This window comes from Penaeus monodon, chromosome 41 (genome assembly GCF_015228065.2).
Source record: "Penaeus monodon isolate SGIC_2016 chromosome 41, NSTDA_Pmon_1, whole genome shotgun sequence".
NCBI classification, from domain to species: domain Eukaryota; kingdom Metazoa; phylum Arthropoda; class Malacostraca; order Decapoda; family Penaeidae; genus Penaeus; species Penaeus monodon.
In genome coordinates this window covers 24,152,786-24,167,785 of record NC_051426.1, presented here as the reverse complement: position 1 = coordinate 24,167,785, position 15,000 = coordinate 24,152,786, and the positions used below count along the sequence as shown (strand labels likewise).

Here is a 15,000-nt window from a genome sequence, read left to right as displayed (position 1 = left end):
GTCAGTGAGTGAGTGAGTGAGTGAGTGAGTGAGTGAGTGAGTGAGCGAGTGGGAGAGTGAGCGAGTGGGAGAGTGAGCGAGTGGGAGAGTGAGCGAGTGGGAGAGTGAGCGAGTGGGAGAGTGAAGCGAGTGGGAGAGTGAGCGAGTGGGAGAGTGAGCGAGTGGGAGAGTGAGCGAGTGGGAGAGTGAGCGAGGCGTTGCTCCTTGGCTCCCCGTAGAGAGTCTGCCTGTTATTTGTGAGCTAAGGATGGCTATAAATCACGTGTTTCGCAAGTGAACCCTGGTGATGGACAAGGAAGTGTTACAATAATACCTAGCTCTTGCGGAAGGGGACAGACAGCACAACACTGGGATGTCTAGTGTGGCAAGAGGAAGTGAATGATTGGGTAAAGTATATGCGTATGTATAAATGTATGTGTGAAGATACATAGGTGACTAACATGTACGATTGTTGGAGTAGGATTAGGAATAGGTGTAAGATAACATGGTTCGAGATTCGCCGTATCCTGCGCTTCGTATTGGGATGAAATTGCAGGATGTCGGAGATTAAGGGGGTTGCAGGTGGGGGGGGGCGGGGGGGGGCTTGCAATACGGTGATTCAGGCTGAATTTTAGGTATTTGAGTCAAGGACAGTATCTGTGTGTTAGTGCATACACACACACACACACACACACACACACACACACACACACACACACACACACACACACACACACACACACACACACACACACACACATATATGTATATATATATATATATATATATATATATATATATATATATATATATATACACATATACAAATATACATATATACATATATATACATACATATACATATATACATATATATACATATATATATATACATATATATATACATATATATATATATATACCGTACTATACACATGAGTAAAATGAATGAGTGAGTAATTATTCGGTATAAAGTTCATGCATATAAACATTAGCATGTATGCACCGTGTAGACTTAGCTGTAAATGTACACACACATCTCTTTTTATGGAGTTCCACATGGCCCTCTGACATGCATGTGCATGGCCTACGTATATGTACATGGTCTGTGTACGTATGGAATTTTTTTTTTTCTAGAAATCTGATCCGTGCGTTCACCAATGTTCAAAAGTTGGTTCATTATGTTAATTAGCTTTTTTCATCTCTGATTGAGTTAATGTGGGACATGGAACTATGATGCTGGGGAGGGAGGGAGGGATAGGGGATTGTGGGGGAGGGAGGGAGAGAGGGAGGGTAGGAGGGAGGGAGGGAGGGAGTGGACTATTTGGGATGGGAGGGGGGGGATAATCTGTCAATAATTATTATAATTATGGTGTTGACATTTGATTGTGACGAGGAAGGAGGAGGGTAGGGGGTGTGCGTGAGCCTGTCTGCCGGTCGGTCGGTCAGGGAGACCGAGCAGAGAAGAGAAAGAGAGAGCGAGAGCGAAGTCAAAATGAATATTCCCTGAATGCGGAAAGGTCGATGATGGTGCTGAAAGTAGAATGCACGAGAAACCCAGAAAAAAATATCTTTCAGGAGGAAGAGACAGGAAAAGAAAAGGTGAAAAAATAAGAAGAGATAGGGAGAGAAGAAGGGGAAGAGGCGAGGGGAGAGAGGAAGAAGGGAGAGGGAAAGAGAAGGAAGAAAAGGAGGTGAAGGGAGAGGGAAGGAAAGGAGAGGAGAGGAGAGAGTGCAGAGGGTAAGGGGGGGGAAGGGGAAGGGGAGAGAGGGGAAGGGGAAGCGGAAAAGGAAAGAGAAGGAGGAGGAGGAGATAGTGAGGAGAGTGAATATGCGGTGGAGGAGAGAGCAGGGGAGGGGGCGAGAGCAGGGGAGGGGGCGAGAGCAGGGGAGGGGGCGAGAGCAGGGGAGGGGGCGAGAGCAGGGGAGGGGGCGAGAGCAGGGGAGGGGGCGAGAGCAGGGGAGGGGGCCAAGAGCGGGGGAAAGGGGGCCGGGAGAGCAGGGGAGGGGGCGTAAAAGGGGGAAAGGGGGGGAGAAAAGGGGCCGGGAAAAGGGGGGTGGGTTGCCGGCAGTCAGCCCCGCCCGAAAGGGGCCACAGTCGCTGCCGGGCCCCCCCGGGAAAAACTGCAGCCACAGGGCCCTTTCCACTCGCCTCGGCCCCCTTTTCTCTTGGTCGGGTTGGCCCCCCGTCTCCGCACGCCCTTTTCCCGCCCGCCCGTTTCACGCCCCCCTCACCGGGGCCCCCCCCCTTTCCAAAACCCGGGGTTTTACCCCCCCCCACGATCCATTGGTTTTTTTGGTTTGCAGTGCCCGTGGTACTACTGGGGGGGGGGGGTTTATGGGGTTTGGGGGGGAAAGGGGAAAAGGGGGGACACCCCCCCTCTTTGCTGGACGTCGTTTGTGGGCGGGGTTTTGTTTTGGGGCGTTTTGTGGGGGGGGGGGTTTTTACCTGGGGAAATTTTTTTGGGGGGGGATGGTGGGCGGGATTATAACTTACGTGGACTCATTGATTGATCTGTTTATTCTTTTTATTTATTTTTTTATATTTTTATTTTTTTTTGGTTTTTTATTAAAACCCATTTTCTATAATTGGGGTTGTAAACATTGGTTTTAAAACCTACGAAACGTTTTTTCTTTTATTGTTTTTACTGCGGTTTTTTTTTTACGTGAGTGTTTTTAATGGTGACCCTTTTCCCCCCAAGGGCTTTCCCGGGTGGGACTGGTTTTCTTTAGTGGGGCGTGGGGGGTTTTGGGAAACAAAGGGGAGGGGGGGAGGGGAAAAGGGGGGGGGAGAAGGGGGAAAAAGGGGGAAAAAGGGGGAAAGGGGGAAGGGGGGAGGGGAAAAAGGGAAGGGGAAGGGGGAAGGGAAAAGGGGGAAAGGGGGGAAGGGGGGGAAGGGGGAAAGGGAAAAGGGAAAGGGGGAAAAAAAAAGGAGGGAAAAGGGAAAGGGGGAAGGGGTTAAGGGGGGGGGAGGGGGAGAAAGGGGGGAAGGGGAAAGGGCGGGGGGAAAAGGGAAGGGGGAAAAAGGGAGTGGAGGGGGGGGGAAGGGAAAGGGGGAAAAGGGAAATTTAAATTTTTAATTTAAGGGAAAGGAGGGGTCCAGGAGAAAAGGGGTGAGGGAAAGAGGGGGGGAAAAAAAGGGTGAAAAGGTGAGTGAAAAACTGGAGTGAGAGAGGGTGAGAGGTGATTTTAAAAAGGGGAGAGTGAGATAAGAGTGGGGAGGAGGGGAGGGAGAGGTGAGTGAGAGATTTGAGTGAGAGAGGTTTTGGTGAGAGGGGTGAGTGAGAAAAAGGTTGAGTGAGAGAGTGAGTGAGAGAGTGAGGGAGAGAGGGGAGTGGGGAGGTGGGGGTGGAGGGGGGAAAGTGGGTGGGGAGAGTGATTTGGAGAGAGTGAGGGGGAGAGGGAAGGAGAGGGGGGAGTGAGAGAGTAAAGTGGGGAGGGATTTGATTGAGAGAGTTGAGTGAGAGATGTGAGTGAGGAGGGGAGTGAGGGGAGTGAGGAGAGGGGGAGTGAGAGAGTGGAAATTTGAGGGGGGAGGAGAGGGAGTGAGGAGGGGAAGTGAGAGAGGAGGGGAGAGAGGTGAGGGAGGGGGAATTGTGAGTGAGGGGAAGAGGGAGTAAAGAAAAGTGAGTGGGGAAGGGGATTTAAAGGGGGGTGAAATGGGGAGAGTTGAGGGGAGGGAAAAGGAGGGGAAGGGGGTGAGGAAAAGGGAGGGTGAAGAGGGGAGGGGAGTAAAGGGGAAGAGAGTGAGAAGGGGAGAAAAGTGAGGGGGAGAGTGATGAGAGAGTGAGGTTTAGGAAGGGGGGGCCGTAAAGAAAAGGGGTGAAAAGGAGGGTGAGGGGAGAGAGTGATGAGAGGGAGACCGGGATAAAGAAAAGGGAAATTTGAGAGAGTGAGTGAGAGGGGAGAGTGGGGGTGGAGAGAGGTTGAGTGAGAGAGGAAGGAGTAAAGGTGAGGAGAGGGTTTTTGAAGAGTGATTGAGGGGGAGGGGGGGAGTGACGAGGGGTGAGTGAGAGAGTGGGGTGAGGGGAATTTGAGTGGAGAGGGGGTGAGAGAGTGAGTGAGAGGAGTGAGTGAGGGGAGTGAGTGAGAGAGTGGGGTTGAGGGGGAGGGGAGTGAGAGAAATTTGAGGGGGGGGGGAAAAGGGAGAGGAGTGAGGGGTGAGGGGAATTTGATTTGGTGAAGAGAGGAGAGAGAGGGGAAAGAGGGGAAAAGAGTGAGAGATTTAAAAGGAGGAGGGAGAGAAGGGAAAAGAGGGGGTTGGGGAGGGGTGAGAGGTGAGAGAGTGGGGGTAAAGTGAGTGAGGGGAGTAAATTTTAGTAAAGGTGAGGTAAAATTTTGAGGAGTGGGGGAGGGGGAATGAGAGGGGGAGAGATTTGTGAGAGGGGTTGAGGGGGGGAATTTTAAGAGTGAGTGAGGGGGGTGAGTGGGGGTGGTGAGTGAGTGATTTTTAAAGTGAGGGAGTGACGTTGGGAGGAGTGGGGTGAGTGAGTGAGTGAGGGGGAGGGAGTGAAATTTAGGGGGAAAAAGGAGGGTACGAACGGAGAGAAGGAAATAAGCACAAACGAAATGAAAGAGACGAGAAAGAGAAAGAGGTAAGACGGAAGATATATAGATATAAAGGGAGAGACGGAAGGAGAGAGGTAGAGATAGAAAGGAAAGAGGGAAGGACGAAGGAAGGAAGGATGGAGGAGGAGGAGGAGGAGGAGGAGGAGGAGGGGGGGAGGGGGAAAGAGAAGGAGGAGGAGGAGGAGAAGGGGGGAGGAGGAGGAGGAGGAGGATGAAGAGGAGGAGGGGGAAAGGAGGAGGAGGAGGAGGGGAAAAGGAAAGAAAAAAAGAAAAAGGGAAGAAGAAAAAAGGAAGGGAAAAAAGAAAAAAGGGAAAGGAGGGGGAAGGAGAAGGAGAAGGAAAAGGAGAAGGGGGAAGGGAAAGGAAAAAAGGGGAAGAAAGAGGAGGAGGAAGAGGAAGAAGGAGGAGGAGGAGGAGAGGAAGGGATGTAAGTAAAGAAAAAAAAGAAGGTATACAGGAAAAAAAAACAAGAAACAGAGAGGTAAGGACGAAAGGAAGGAGGGAAAGAAGGCAAGGTTACGTCATAGCAGGGTGTGGTGAAGAAACAGACGATTAATAAAACAGGGGATTTTATGCGGTTTTTACCGGTTATTCTCTCTCTCTCTTCTCTCTCTCTCTCTCTCTCTCTCTCTCTCTCTCTCTCTCTCTCTCTCTCTCCCCTCCCTCCCTCCCTCCCCCTCTCCCTCTCCCTCTCCCTCCCTCTCTCTCCCTCCCTCCCTCCTCTTCCTTCCTTCCTTCCTTCCTTCCTTCTTATCCCTCCCCTCCCTCCCTCTCTCTCACTTCTTTCTTTATCGATCTCCCTTTTCTCTCCCAAGTTGCGTTACAAGGCAAGGGATGGGAAGAAGGAGAAGGAGAAGAAGGAGAAGGAGAAGAAGGAATAGAAGGGGAAGGAGAAGGAAAAGAAGGAATAGAAGGGGAAGAAGGGGAAGGAGAAGAAGAAGAAGGAATAGAAGGGGAAGAAGGGGAAGGAGAAGAAGAAGAAGGAGAAGAAGAAGAAGAAGAAGAAGAAGAAGGAAAAGAAGGGGAAGAAGAAGAAGGGGAGGGGGAGGGGAGGGGAGGGGGAGGGGAAAGGGGAAAGGCAAGGGTTTCGTGACAGCCTTGCGGTGGGCGTGACAAGGCATGTAACGGCTTGTGAATTTCCTCACCGGGTGACAGGCGTTGCGACGGACCCTAGACAGTAGGGGCCAGCGCCGTCTGCTTCTCCGCTTTTTCCTTCTCCCTCTTTTCCTTCTGTTCTCCCCTTCCTTCTTCTCCCCATCTTCTCTCCATCGTCTCTTCCCACCTCTCTTCTCGTGCTTCCTCCCCCCACCTCTCCTCCCCTTCTCCCCTCCCCCAACCTATCTTCCCCTGCTCCCCCCCCTTCCTCCCCCCACCTCTCCTCCCCTTCTTTCCCTCCTCCCCCCCTTCCTCCCCTCCTTTTCCTTCCTCCCCCCACCTCTCCTCCCCTTCTTTCCCCCCCCCCCTTCCCCTCCTTTTTCCTTTATTTTCTCTTCTTGTCTCTTCCTTCCTCCGCACCCTCGCTTTCCTTCTCCCCAAAAATCAATTAGTCCACGTATGTATATCTCTCTCTTATCTTTATTTGTTCTCTATTATATCTCTCTCTATTATCTCTCTCTCTCTCTCTATCTATCTATCTACCCATCTACCTATCTGTCTTATTCTCATCTCTCTCTCTCTCTCTCTCTCTCTCTCTCTCTCTCTCTCTCTCTCTCTCTCTCTCTCTCTCTCTTCTCTCTCTCTCTCCCTCCTTCTCTCTCTCCTCCCTCCCTCCCTCCCTCCCTCCCTCCCTTCCCTTATCTTTATTATCTCTGCCTTACTCCTCATGCAGTGCGGGATCTGCGTTGCGTCTCGAGCAGGTCGTAGGAATCGGCCGCTGTAATGTCGTTATCCGGACCCGAGGCGGAATCGGCCGGCCGGACTGCGACACTCGGCGGCCGGGGGGGCAGGTTTTTTTTTTTTTTTTTTTTTTTTTTTGGTTTTGTTTTTATTGTTTTTGTATTTTCTTTTTCTTTTTTTCTTTTTTTTCTTTTTCTTTTTTTTTCTTTTTCTTTTTCTTTTTCTTTTTTTTTCTCTCATGGTCTCATTGGTCTTTTCTTCCTCTTCTCCTTTTTCTTTTTTTCTTCTTCTCCTTTATTTTTCGTCGTCTCTTTGGTCTTTTCCTTTTCTTCTTCTTCTTCTTCTTCTTCTTCTCCTCCTTTTCTTCTTCTTCTCCTTTTCTTTTTCTTCTTCTTCTTCTTATTATTCTTCTTCTTCTTCTTTCTTCTTATTCTTCTCCTTTTCTTTCTTCTTCTTCTTCTTCTTCTTCTTCTTCTTCTTCCTTTTCTTCTTTTTCTCCTTTTTTTCTCTCATGGTCTCTTTGATCTTTTCTTCTTCTCCTTTTTCTTTTTTTCTTCGTCGTCTCTTTTGTCTCTTTCTTCTTCTTCTTCATCTTCTTCTTCTTCCTCTTCTTTCTTCTTCGTCTTCTTCCTCTTCGTCGTCTCCTCTTCCTCCTCCTCCTTCTTTTCTTCTCATTTACTTTCACTGTTTATATGTTTTGGTTTCATTTTTATTCTTTCTTTATATCCTTCTCTCTCTCTTTTTTTTTCTAAATTTTCGTCATTTTGATATTACAAACTTTTGCTGCTACAAAAAAGGGAAGTGAGAGAGATAAGAACGAATATAAATGTGGCAAAACAAGCGAGAAACAAAATAGAGAGAAAGAAAGGGAAAGTAGAAGGAGAAAGGAGAAGGAAGGGAGAGAGAAAAGAAAGGGAAGTAGAGGGAGAAAGGAGAAGGAAGGAGGGGAGAAGGGAGAGGTAGGAGGAGGAGGGAAGGACGTGACAAGAAAAAAGGAAGGAAAGATAGAATAAGGAAAGAAGGAAGGAAGGAGAAATTGTGATGGTGATAATGATAGGCTAGGAGAGGGACGGATGGAGGGAGAATGAAAGAGAAGAAGGGAGAGGAAGAAAGGAAGGAGGGAGGGAGAGAAAGGGAGGGAGGGGGGAGAGAGAAAGGGAGGGAGGGGGAGAGTGAGAAAGGAAGGGAGAGAGAGAGAAAAGGGAGGGAGGAGAGAGAGAAAGGGAGGAGAGAGAGAAAGGGAGGGAGGGAGAGAGAGAGAAAGGGAGGGAGAGAGAGAGAGAGAAAGGGAGGGAGGGAGAGAGAGAGAAAGGGAGGGAGGGAGAGAGAGAGAGAAAGGGAGGGAGGGAGAGAAGAGAAAGGGAGGGAGGGAGAGAGAGAGAAAGGGAGGGAGGGAGAGAGAGAGAAAGGGAGGGAGAGAGAGAGAGAAAGAAGGAGGGAAAGGAGGGAAGAGGGGGAGAAGGGAGGGAGGGAGGGAGTAATTTTGCAAGTTGACTCCCGCAAAATGTGATCTAACCTAGCCGGCTGTCAGTTGCGATGTCAATATCCTTATTTTAAACTTGAAAGCCGTTCCTATCGCTGTCTTTTATACCCGGCCACGTGGGACTTAACCCTTTCTCCTCCCCCTCCCCCTCCCCCTTCCCTCCCTCTTCCCCTTTCTCCTTATCTTTCTCCCTTTTACTCTCCCCTCTATTTCCTCCTCTCCATTCCCCTTCCTACTTCTCCCTCTTGTCTTCCCCCCCTCTTTCCCCTCCTCTTGCCTCCACTCCTCTCCCCTCCCTCTCCCCATCCCTCCCTCCCTCTCCCCCTCCCTTCCTCTCTTCCTCCCTCCCTACCAGCCCTCCCCCCCTCCCTCCCTACCATCCCTCCCCTTCCTTCCACTCGGCTCTCCCCTCCCTATCATCCCTCCCCCCATCCTACCATCCCTCCCCTTCCTCCCACTCCCTCTCCCCCCTCCCCTCCCCTACCTCCAACCTCAGCCCGGATCGGATCGCATATTGATCAACCCCTTTTGGCATCAACCCCACCCTTAACCCCCCGTCTCCTTCCCCCCCACTGAGGTGGTGCAGTCTCTCGTGGCCCTTCGACCTATAAACGTCTACACACATACACACACACACACACACACATACACACACACACACACACACACACACACACACACACACACACACACACACACACACACACACACACACACACACACACACACACACACACACACACACACACACACACACACACACACACACACACACACACACACACACACACACATCACCCACATACACACACACACACACACACACACACACACACACACCACACACACACAACACACACACACACACACACACACACCACCCTCATATACCCACCGCCCATCACTCGTGCGCTTCCCTCATCCGTCCATTTATTCATCATCTTTTCATTCATTCATTAGTTCATCCATTCATTCAATTACTTATAGTTATTTGGGATCGAATTTTGCGATAAGGATAACATCGTAGTGTTAATGATAACGATGATTATTGCTATTGTTTTAAAATGTTATTTTGTTGGGGTGAAGTTATGTTCGTTTTCGATAGGATTGTTGACATTATTATTGTTGTTGTTATTATTATTATTTGTTTTTTGTCATTATGATTATCGTGATTGTTGTTCTTTGTGATAACGATTTTTTTTTATGGATTATTGATGATTGTTATTGTTATTATTGTTGCTATTGTTATTATTGTTGTTATTGTTATTATTGTTGTTATTGTTATTATGATTGTTATTATTAGTAGTAGTCTTGTTACTACGACTACTACTATTATTTATTAGCGCAATTACAGCCGATGCATTCCTCAGAGTAAAGTAATTTTTGTGAATAAGCGAGTGTTGAACATTACCCACCCGGAATATGTGTCAGTGTGCGTGCGTGTGATCTGAGAGAGAGACGCACATACGGTTTTGTGGTTGAGCCTGAGATGAGGTTTTGTAATTTGGGGGAAGGGAAAGGGGAAAGGGAGGGGGGAGGGGAGGGAGGGAGGGAGGGAAGGGGGGAAGTGGGACGGTTTGATGGGTGGAGGAGGGATGAAGAGAGGGGGAGGGAGGGAGGGGGGAGGGAGGGAGGAGAATGGTGGAGGGGGAGGGAAGGGAGAGGCAAATGGGAGAGAGGTGGAGGAGTGTTGAAGAAAGGCGATGGGAGAGGGGAGAGGAAAATGAGAGAGAGAGAGAGGAGAGGAAAGGGGTTTGGGGGAGGTTTCACGAGAGAGGAGAAGGGAGGGAAGGGAGGGAAGGAGGGGAAGAGTTTGGAGATGAGAGAGATTCTTGTGGTTGACGCCTGGATTTTGGTTGGATAAGTACGAGAGTCGAGATGTAGATATTTGTGTGTCTGTTTCTGTCTCTGTCTGTCTGTTTTTCTTTCTGTCTGTTTGTCCGTCTGTCTACAGGATGTTTGGTCGAGAGGCACAGGTTTTGTTCCAGAGCAGACTAGTTATTTCAGGCATTATTGATTCCATGGCAGGAGAAGGAGAAGGAGATGGAGAAGGAGAAGATGGAGAAGGAGAAGGAGAAGGAGAAGGAGAAGGAGAAGGAGAAGGAGAAGGAGAAGGAGAAGGAGAAGGAGAAGGAGAAGGAGAAGGAGAAGGAGAAGGAGGAGAAGGAGAAGATGGAGGAGGAGGAGAAGATGGAGAAGGAGAAGGAGGAGAAGATGGAGAAGGAGAAGGAGGAGAAGATGGAGAAGGAGGAGGAGGAGAAGATGGAGAAGGAGAAGGAGGAGAAGATGGAGAAGGAGAAGGAGGAGAAGATGGAGAAGGAGAAGGAGGAGAAGATGGAGAAGGAGAAGGAGGAGGAGGAGAAGATGGAGAAGGAGAAGGAGAAGGAGAAGGAGGAGGAGGAGAAGATGGAGAAGGAGAAGGAGGAGAAGATGGAGAAGGAGAAGGAGGAGAAGATGGAGAAGGAGAAGGAGGAGAAGATGGAGAAGGAGGAGAAGGAGAAGGAGAAGAAGAAGAAATAAAGATGACAAAGAATGGAAAGGGGATGGAGGAGATGAGAAGAAAGAGTGGAAGAAATAGACAAAGAGAAACAGAAGGCGAAGGAAAAGCAGTTAAGGAGAAGAGAAGGATATGAGGAGGACAGAGGAATAAAATAAAAATGAAAATATAGGAAGAAAAGAGGATAAGTGTAGTGAAAAAACAAACAAACAAACACACAAATAGAAAAGACAAAACGATAAATAAGGAAGAGGGAGAACAGGAGAAGTAGGAGGAGCAGGAGGGCGAGGAGAAAATGCAGCGCCAGTCGTTTTTTTTTTTTTTTTTTTTTTTTTTTTTCTCGAAGTAATCCTCCTCGCTTAGTAAGAGGCAAGGCGGAGGAGATGTACGAGCCTAAAACCGTGTCAGTGGTGCGGTCCGTCACAGTCTGTTGTTTTTAGTTTCGTTTCCCCCTCTCTGTCTCTCTCTCTCTCCGCGTTTATTCCTTTCTCTCTGTCCTTTGTTCGGGTTACGTCTTTTTTTTTTCTCTTGGTGTGTATGGGGTTAGTCGAGGTATCGTAGAGCATTAAGGAAATCTTCATTGACTTTCCTCGTGTGGCGAACGTCTCTCCCGAGGTTGCCCTTCGATCAGCTGTTCGAGGGTGTGACGTCATGATTGAGGGGCGGGAGGGGGGGGAGCGAAGGGGGGGGAGAAGGAGGTCGATTGGGGTAGGATGGAAAATAGGGGAGGAGGGAGAAGGAAGAGGAGGAGAGGAAAAAAGGAGGGAAGGAGTGGAATAGGGAGAGGGAGGCGAAATTGATAAGAGAAAATGGGGCAAAAACTGGGAATTGGAGAAGAAATGGGAGAGAATAGGGAAGGGGGAAGGAAGGGAGGGTGAAGGAGGGGAAGGGAGGGAGGACTCCGTTTTCTGTGAGCCCGGCATTATTGATCCCAGCGAGGGGAAGCTTTAAGAAGAATTGAAACACGGACTCGAGCCAAGCAGGAGGCGGGCAGCGCTTGGGTATAGCAGGTCGTGCCATTTGGTCCGAAGCCTGAGCATAGGTCGTGTCGTTTCCGTGTCGCCTTCGTGTCGTTTCGTGTCACCCTCTGTTGACCGTCGGGAAAGGGTTCTTTCTTTCCTCCATTCGCCCTTTCCTCCTCGATATTTTTGGGGAAAGAAAGGAAGAGGGAAGTGGAGCAGGAGGAGTAGGAATCTACCTTAGTCCTCCCTCCCAGTGCCAGCTCTCAGTGCCATTCCCCGGCGAGTAGTGCCCGAGTGTTCACTTGCCGTTCTCATAACAGAGGAAGGAAAACCGCGCTTGAACGCCCCCCCCCCCTCCTCCTCCTCCTCCCCCTCCGAGGAACATTTCAGTGCTCGAACAAGAACATTAGAACAGCAACAGCAACAACAACTTCAGGATGGCACCCACGCCTGCACCCACAGCCAATGACGTGACCGCTGAGCCCCCAAGGTAACTTAAGGACCTAGTTTAAGGAGCGACTCCAGACGTAGACTAGGCTTAGTGTATTCTCGTGGGATGTCTATCGAGAACTGTCTATCTGTCTATCGCACCGGCTTCGGCATGGCACCTTAGTTTTAGATTTGCCGACGAAGGGGGGGGGGGGAGGCAGGGTCCCTTCGTCCCGTCGAGGTGGCGGAAGGGGGGGGGACTTGCCCGCCACCCTTCGCACTCTTTATTTTCTCTATTCTCTCTCCTTTTTTGTTTTATTTTTTCATTCTTTCGTTCCTTTTTTTCTTTTTCTCTTTTTTAATTCCTCCTTTTTCTTATTTTCTTTTTTAATTCTTTCTTATGCTTTTTCTTTTTCTTTTTTTAATTCCTTCTTCTGCTTTTTCTTTTCTTTTTTCTCTTTCTTTTTTTCTTCCTTTCTGTCTTTCGGTGTTTTGTTCCTTTCTTTTGCTTCCTCTTTCCATTCTTTCGTTTTCTCTCTCTTTCTTCCTTTGGTACATTTATTATTTTCCTCCTTTTCCTTTTCTTCTTTCTTTATTTTCTTATTTCCTCATTTTCTTTTCTCCCTTCCTTTCTTCCTTTCTTTCTCTTTTCTTTGTAGTGAAGCATGTTTTAGAAATAGAAAGTGAATTAGTTGCTTCGCTTAAGCAGTGAATTATTGCAGTATGTGTTTGCAAAAAAAAAAAGAACAAAGAAAGAAAAAAAAATATATATATATGGCTCTCTTTTATTGGCCTCTTCCTCGGATTGCTGGTTCCCTCGCAAGTGGCATGAGTGCCAGCGTTCGTCATTCCACATTTGTCCTGGCATAAATGGAAGTGGCGGGCGGTAGCAGTAGCCATGATCAATACTGTTAATTCTCCAACACACCGAACATATCATGCAACTGTTGTATTTTAAAATCACAAGCACAAGCGCAAGCAAGCAAGTAGTTTCAAGTCGAGGAGAAGACGCCGTAATATGTAGATATATGTGTAGGCTACCACATAGTCGCATGCCGCATATCGCATATGACGTGGGCCTCATGGCTGAATACAACACAAGACATGGGTGTGGTCGGGACTCCAGCCGGCTCTCTCGAAGATGGTCGGTCGGTCGGGCTCTCAGTCGGTCGGTCGGTCGGTCGGTCGGTCGGGCTCTCAGTCGGTCGGTCGGTCACCCTTCATGGTTCTCAAAGACCTACCTGCCTGCGAACCTGCCAGTCTATCTTTCTAATTACCTGTCTATCTATCTTCATACCTTCCTGCCTACCTATGTAGGCATATGTATGTATCTATATGCATCTGTATCTGTATCAATACCTAAATATACACCTACATATATCTACATATACCTACCTACACTTACATACACCTACATACACCTACACTCACCTACACTCACCTACCTACCTACATATAAATCGATGTATGCCAGACAGACAGATAGACAAGAACCTTACTGACTTTCCTGAGAAATTCAGGTAACAAACTGAACGCTGGCTAGCAAAGGCGTCTCAGTAAACTGTAGTGTTAATAGAAAAAAATAATAATGTTCTGGTCGATCCATGGATTCGACATTTTGCAAAATTTGGATCCTATTCGAGTAGCGTTGAGATGAAACATTCCTGAATGCCTGAAAAAAAAGGAAACGTACTTTTTCCCACAATGCAATGGGGGTAAACAAACGATGACGTCATCGGTCGCTTGTGTCCGTTTTCGTTGGTTACTTCCGGTTGATGACCTGTCTTTGTCCCTCCGTTTTCTTTCCATCTGCGTCTACGTCTCTTTATTTTATATTTATAATCAATGTTTATATGTTTGCTTATTTTTGTATTTGTTATTTGTATCCGTCTTTCCTCTCTTTGTGAATCTTGGCCTCATGTTTGTGTTCCATCATTTATTTCCCTTCTGTTCCTCTTTGGTTTATTTTATTGCTGTTTTGACCTTTTTTTCTTCCGGCTTCTTCTGTCTCTTTCTGTCTCTATTTGTTTCTCCTCTCTCTCTCTCTCTCTCTCTCTCTCTCTCTCTCTCTCTCTCTCTCTCTCTCTCTCTCTCTCTCTCTCTCTCTCTCTCTCTCTCTCTCTCTCTCTCTCTCTTTCTCTCTCACTCACTCACTCTCTCTCTTTCCCCCTCCCTCCCTCCTTCCTTCTCTCTCCCTCTCCCTCCCATTTCCTCCCATCCTCCCTTTCTTCCATCTCTCTCTTTTCCCCTCCACTCTTTCTTTCTTTCTTTCTTTCTTTCTCATTGGACCTCCCTGTCCGGCTATTGGTCTTTCCCTCCTAAACCTTCCTAATATTCCCCTTCCCCCCTTCCCTCCTTCCCTCCTTCCTTCCTTCCCTCCTCCTCACTCTGTAATTGAATCTACCGCTTCGATAGCTTGTCTATTGATAAGGTTTATCAAGGATTATCTATTATTATCTAACCCATTCTGCAGAGCCTTATCAGTGATCAGTGATAATGGTAATGATATTTATGATATTCGTGATCTTGCCCTTAGCAGTGTGCCCGATTTTATCTTTCTTGTTTTGCATGATTTTTTTGATTATTGCTTTTTTTAATTATTTTTTTATGCTTATTACTAGTTTTATTAGATCCGGTGCTGTTATCATGAGCTTTATTGAGTGTTTGTGAGTGGATCAGCCCTCCCAGTGACCCATGGGAATAAAGGTATTCACAAGTTTATTATTATTATTATTGTAATTACTTCTGGATATACGGGTCGATTATGATGATATCTGCTCTCGGATATTAAAAGATTGAAAAAAATAGAAAAAAAACGATAAATTTGTTGGTTTTATTGCAGATGGGTATAATCTTTCCATTCCTCTATTTTCCTTTTCTTTGTTATTTTCTTTGTTTTCTTTGTTTCTCGTTCTAATCGGTTGCCGGTTTGTGAAGGAATGCTGTGGCCGTCATGAAGGGGTCTTTGTGATCGATGCTGTTGTCAGGGCTTGATTTTTATTTTTTATTTTTTTTGTGTGGGCATTGAAGTTATTTTTGTGGTTGTTAGGTGTTAAGTTCTTTTGCGTTGTGATTATGGTCGATGTTGTGGCGGATGGAATTGATTTTCGTTGATGTGAAGTGATTGCGAGGGATTGGGTTCGTTGGAGCGAATGGCGCGGGTCCTTGTCAGAAACAACGAAGTATGCTGTTTTTTATTTATCTATTTATTTTAGATTTTTTTTATTTTTTTTTTATAGCTGTAG

General features: G+C 47.4%; 1 protein-coding gene across 11 annotated transcripts in view; it reads left to right on the top strand.

The window, feature by feature from the left end:
* LOC119598693 (protein NDRG3-like) overlaps positions 1-15,000 on the top strand; it is a 160,886-nt gene that overhangs the window by 106,568 nt on the left and 39,318 nt on the right. The window contains exon 1 of one of the 11 annotated variants that reach the window (XM_037948450.1): positions 11,416-11,816. The exons of the other annotated variants lie outside the window; for them this stretch is intronic. Within the exon in view, the coding sequence (XP_037804378.1) occupies positions 11,764-11,816 (53 nt within the window). The 5' untranslated portion in view covers positions 11,416-11,763. Of the gene's footprint in view, positions 1-11,415; positions 11,817-15,000 lie in introns of those variants that run through there. 11 annotated transcript variants of the gene reach the window in all.